Here is a 6,000-nt window from a genome sequence, read left to right as displayed (position 1 = left end):
GAGAGAAGTTTCCTGGCAGACATTCCAGCCAGGAGAGACAAGGCATCTCCAGATGAGGCATGTATTATGAGGTCACTGTGCTCAGTCACCTGCATTTTGAAGACAGTTATGTATGACAGCTTCGTCCTTTTGTAAACCGCTCCAGCTATCCCTAAGCATCTCTCACATCTTCCCTTGCTGCAGAAAATCATTTTTACTTCAACATTCAAAGTGCATGTTTGACAGTAGAAAAGTAACGAAGCCCAGAGATTGGAATCATCTTTAAAAAAATATTGTTTTTGGGGGGAGAACGTTTGAAAATTATAGCACCTGCAAGCCACCAGGTGTGAAAATTTTTGTTTATATTTTCCCCTCCTTTCTACTTTACATCATTAAAAGGCAATACTAATGCTAAAAACATTAAGTACTGTATACAAATACAGAAAACGATCAAGCAATACCACATTTTTAAAAAGGTAAACAAATGCAAGAGGAGTAAGGCACAAGAGCACACACTGAAGAGGATGGGAATTTCCAGGTAAATGTGCTGTTGAGTCCTGGCTGTTCAAGGCAAGATCCTGTTGCCCTTCTTCACCTTATGGAGACGCTGCCTTACCCCTACCACATTTATTCGCTCCATAACTTAACTGTAATAGGTGAAAACAAAATAAGTTTTTTTAAAAAAAGACAAAAACATGGTGACACTTCAAAGACTTTTATATAAAAAATAGAAGTTAATTTTAAAGGTGCCACCACATTTGTCTTTTTTTTAAAAAGTTTTTATTTTGTTTTCACCTATGACGCTTGCACAAATTAACACGGCAACCCATCTATAACGTAGTTACTGGATGGAAAAACCAAAATAAAATTGAGTTACTGGGATCCGATTACACAAAGAGCGTTGCAATTCCACGCCCCCTTACTTAGACATAGGCCCCGTTTACACCCAGGAGGCAAAAAGAGAAGCGTATTATAAACCAAAAACGCAGAATCGCCCGAGACCAATCTCTCCGGCTACGGCTGCTCCCGGTCCCCGGCACACAAAAGAACACGGGACAGTCTCATCAGAACGAAAAAGGCTCCTCACCCAACCAGAAAGCCACTTAAAAGTTGTCCTCTATCGCGCATGCTCGCCCTGCTCGAAGCTTTGTGACGCGAAAGCCGGGACGTTTCTTCCCGCGCTTGCGCGGTTAAAGTTTCGGGAATCCCAAGGGGAGGGGCTCGCCTGTTAAAAGAAACCGGAAGTGTCCTCAAAATTGTGCATAGGTAGAAGTTGAATGAATTCGGCGGTACGCGTGTTATATGTGGTACAGCGTTATTGACGGTTTGCCCGTATAGTACCTAGTTCTTTGTACGCAGGCGGTGAGCACTGTTGCAGAAGGGGCTTCGGCGTTGGACGAAAGGAAAGGTGTTGTTTTTTTAAATCTCAACTATTAACTTTTTATGTGTAATATTAAATAAATGATTAAATTATTTAAATTAAAAACATGATTCCTTGCCTGGTTGTTTCTAATCTGTGGAATATAGTGGTTACTATCGGCACTTTTGTTTGGGTAAGAGTTACTCTTTCTGATAAGATTCATGCATATTTAGGTGGACAAACATTCAACAGAAGATTCTGTCTCATATTATGTTCCGGTACGACTGGTAAAACTTCGTTTGTATGCTGGGTGGGGGGGAACTACACATTTCTCACATGGCTTTCTTTTGAAATTACAAGTTTCTATTCTGCTGGGGAATAGTGTAACACAAAAAACCGAAATCCTCCATTGGGAAATTGGGGTGAAAATTCAGTTAACCCAGAAGTCGGAGCCAGTTGAAGCCAAATTAATAATATTGTCTAGTGGGCAGAAGCAGGTACCACCTGCTCTTATATTGTGTATGTTGTATATATGCACCAGCCTGGCACAAATATCTGCCATGAACTTTTTGTGGACAAGACATGGGTATGTGCCTGATCCATGAAAGTTAGTAGATTATTTAGATTTTTTTAGTGATTTAATAAAAGTGTCACCTGCTCTGCATTGGTTGGTGTAAGTGTTCAGTGTTGCTGTGTGTTCTATGATCTGTGAGGTTTTGTTTTCTAAAATGAATATTTGGCAGTGTTAGTTTGAAATCTTTCGGTTCAGGTTGTAGCAAAGTGTTACTTCAGTAAATATGCAATATTTTACACTAACACTTTGTGGCTTGAATTAAAATTCTGTGAAATGTGACTGCATCTTAAAGGCTATCTAATATGACATTAAAATATTTGGAAACTATGGTTTGCTGTTTTTTTAGTATTCCATGGTATTTATATATCGAAAATATTGTTAAAATTATACAGTAGTTAAAAGGACAATTTAAAAACCATAAGAAATTGATATACAAAATCTAAACTATAAAAATTGATATACAAAATATAAATGCTGAAAGACTATTTTGGTTTGTACAGAAAAGAGTAAGGTTGTGACTTCAGTATCTCAGGATGGTCACACAGATTCCTCAGGAGAATCGAAATATAAGCTAAATGTATACAAAAAAAATCTGGTCTTTTTCACATTATTTCAAAATGACACATTTTAGTCCTTATGTAGCTTGTCAATTTAAAAAAAAGGAAACTTTTTTTATTCTTTGGGTGTCAGAATTTAAAATTGTTCCTGGCAAGGCTCAACTGATGCTGAAAGATTCAGTTGGATTGCTTTTCACCTGGAGAGATATTGATGAAGATAAGATTTGGGGGGGGGGGGAGAGAAAATAAAATTGGTTAATGGTCTGGGTTGGTTCATTTATTCATATGACACTACAATCATGCTAGATATTCATGAATGTGCAAGCCTCTAGTTTCACTCAATTCCCAAAACATTCTAGTAATGTAGTTGAATCCACCTGTAATATTTAGCATCACTTTAGGGGTACTATTGTCAGTTTCTGCTCACAAGCATTTTCTTATGGCTGCAGTCAGGAGCATTTGAAAAACCTGTGTTAATAAAATGTAGCTTACTATTGCTGTAAATTGGGACTGAACTAGAAGTGGTATTGTGGAAGCTATGCTTAAGATATTTTACAGACTGTTAGTATTAATTTGACAGCCCCTTATGGTAGTTTATAAGATTGTCTACCTGGTGTGATAGCATTGACCCTTTCCTCTCCCATCATTAATTTGGGGTGGAAGCTATACATACTGAGTTTGCCCCCTACTATGGGTAAGTGAAGCTAGCTTTTTCCTCCGTATTCAACTCTGTCAGAGGGTTTTTTGTCACCTTAAATGCTAGTATAATTTGAACAGTAAGCTTATTAGTACAGTGGTTAAAATCCTGTTCTCTACGTTATGCTGCATAAGGTTGATGACACAATCAACTACAGGCCTTTCTGGAAGTAAAACATTTCCAATTCCCTCTCCCTCATAGGTTTTGAGTAGAGATGGGGGTATTCCTATATGAATATCCCCACACAGGTGGAAATAAAGATGGTGTCCACTCATGATTTCGCTGCTGCCGCTGGCTCCGCACAGGCTTCCTATTGGGCTGTTCTCCACAATGGATTAGCCACTCTCCGACCCAGCAGAGAGGCCTGTCATCCCGCCTCCTGCCAGAACTGGGTAATTGATTGCGGACAATGGCGCGATAGGAGCTGGCGGCCGCCGGGAAATCGTGTGTGGACAGTTCTTTATAACCCTCGTTATTTCCACCTGTGGTGGGATATTCGTATATGAATACACCTGTCTCTAGTCCTGAGGTTACCATGGCATCTCTTTCATCATGTAGAAGCCATGAGATGAAGAAGGGGAGAGTGATTAATTTCCAAAAATTGCCATCAGTGATTTTACTGGCAGCAATTTTCAGAAATTAAATATTTCTTCCACGACCCTCAATGGCTTCATCATGGATGAAAAAGATCCCAAGGGAGCTTGTGAACCTTTGTGCAGTGTCCATGGGGGGTGGGGAGGGATCAGAAATGTCTAATTTCCAAAAAGCTGCCATGGCTGATGATGTTATTAGCCTTAAACATCATAAGTCACACTGCTGGATTCTACAGTGAGTGGTATGTAACAATTATGTTTTTGGATGCTTCTGCTTCTCTTGGAATGCTTTCATAATAATAATAATAATTTATTTATTGTCATTGTAAGTATATACACAGTATACCCATACAATGAAGTTCACAGACACCCAGACACCAGACACATGCACACACATAAAATTCCCCAAACACTCCCCACCCACTAAAGAAATCCCCCAACACTCCCCACTCACTAAAAGTCCCCACTAAAAATACAATAAGAAGAAAATCAAACAAATTATTCTGGCTCACAGACAGTCAACATTTACTGATTGTCATCCATGAGCTTGCAAGTTTGCTAGTTTTGCAAACTCTTTTACTGCAACGACCCTTTAAAAATGGGGATGGGTAAGTTTTTTTTAGTTTATTTTTTTGAAAGGACAAGTTCACCCTCAAGTAGAATTTTTTTTCAAAATATTAAAGAGGATATTTCTGTGCTGATAATATTTGTTTTGGTGTATTTTTTACATATTTGATCCCATTGGTGGTGGTTGTTCTCCACCTTTGTAGGCTCAAAATTTTATAATACAAAACCCCAAAGGTAATATGTTGTGGAACAGAATAAAATGGGTGATGAATATCTAATTTAAATTTCAGCAGAAGAGCAAGTCATTTGATCCTTTCTTTCTGAAGCAGAAACAGAAGCCAAGATTAAGATACTGTCTTTTATCTGTGATTTTCTAGGTTGCCATGGCAACAGGGAGAAATGTGATGAGAGCTGTCAAAGAGCTTCAGTTTGGTGGACCTGAAGTACTAAAGCTGCAGACTGATGCTGCATTGCCAGTTCCAAGGACGAATCAAGTAAAAATGAATGCCTTAACCTGCAATAGAACTATGCTAAAAAAAAGTTAGCGTCACTACTATTTAACACTAATTAGAAACTTCTCTTTGCCAGTAAATAAGCCGATAAAGATGATGCCAAATTAAACTGTCTAGTCTTTAAGATCTTACAGTGGTTTAGGAGTCTGGGTGGTTTTAATTGTTTTTTAGCTATAATAAATTAACTCCACAGTTTTCCATTGGTACAAAAAATTTCTAATTCAAAAAGGCGCAATAAAAGGGCTTTGCTAAGATTGTTTTGGGAAATTGCTGTACAGTATTTTCATATGATCCTGTTACAAACGTTAAAACAGTTGTTGCCAATGACATCTTTCCTCTTAATTTTCTAGACTGGAATAGCAACATGCTTATGCTTTGAACATCTCGAGTACATTGTGAACTGAGAACAGGACTCACCTAGTTTTGAGTAATGGACCCCATGATGTATTTAATCATGGAAGGAAGAATTTGTGGCTCAGTTTAAAGTAATTTGGAGCACAATCCTCTCCGTATGGATTCAGAGGTTTGTCTCAGTTTATTCAGTGAGCCTATTCCCATGAAAATTTAGACTGCAGTTGTAATCCGTGTTCAGTGCAGTTTTCGTCAGAAGTGCTCTTGCAGAGTACAGTGGGTTCTTTGGTTTTACCAGTAACTTTACTTATTCATATTTTAAACTCATTTAATATTTTTAAAGTGTGAAAAAATAGCTGATTAAAAATGATTAAAAGCCCAAGCATGTGTTTTATTTAATCCTGTTAATATCAAGCTTTTACTCATGAGTAAGAACCTATGCATTTTAACAAATTATTTTTATCCATTGATCTTTAAAGACCTACTGGGACATTTATTTAGAGTTTAATACATTTTGCACATAAGAGCTTCCAGAGTTTTCAACTTTTACTGGATATCTGTTGTTCAGATGGATATCTGAATGCGATATCTCCCATCACAAAAAGGTGAAAGGCAGGTTTTTCTCCTAAGGGGACAAGATGTGCAAGGGAATAGAAGTGAATGGAAAAGGTAGAGTAAACTCACTTCGACAATGGCCGAATAAAATGGTGGGTTATACACAGGCCTTTATATCCAGTTAAGTCTTCCTTTGCTGGTGGTCTTTCTTGCTGCCATTGACCCTGAAACTCTGGCTGGTGAGGAAGGGCACAG

General features: G+C 38.1%; 1 protein-coding gene across 10 annotated transcripts in view; it reads left to right on the top strand.

The window, feature by feature from the left end:
- The first annotated feature begins 1,123 nt into the window (after positions 1-1,123).
- Positions 1,124-6,000, top strand: part of ERICH3 (glutamate rich 3) — a 98,358-nt gene continuing 93,481 nt past the window's right edge. For 2 of the 10 annotated variants that reach the window (XM_078392989.1, XM_078392985.1), the window contains exons 1-3: positions 1,124-1,387; positions 4,705-4,867; positions 5,190-5,362. Coding sequence is in view for 2 of the 10 variants with exons in the window: in XM_078392987.1 (XP_078249113.1) it covers positions 4,790-4,821 (32 nt within the window). In the remaining 8 variants the exon portion in view is untranslated. The remainder of the gene's footprint in view (positions 1,388-4,704; positions 4,868-5,189; positions 5,363-6,000) is intronic. The other 8 variants (XM_078392987.1, XM_078392983.1, XM_078392984.1 and 5 more) reach the window with 7 other exon arrangements.

This window comes from Pogona vitticeps, chromosome 4, assembly GCF_051106095.1.
Source record: "Pogona vitticeps strain Pit_001003342236 chromosome 4, PviZW2.1, whole genome shotgun sequence".
Taxonomy (NCBI): Eukaryota; Metazoa; Chordata; class Lepidosauria; order Squamata; family Agamidae; genus Pogona; species Pogona vitticeps.
Note: the sequence above shows the minus strand (reverse complement) of the source record. Positions and strands in the feature narration are given on the sequence as shown.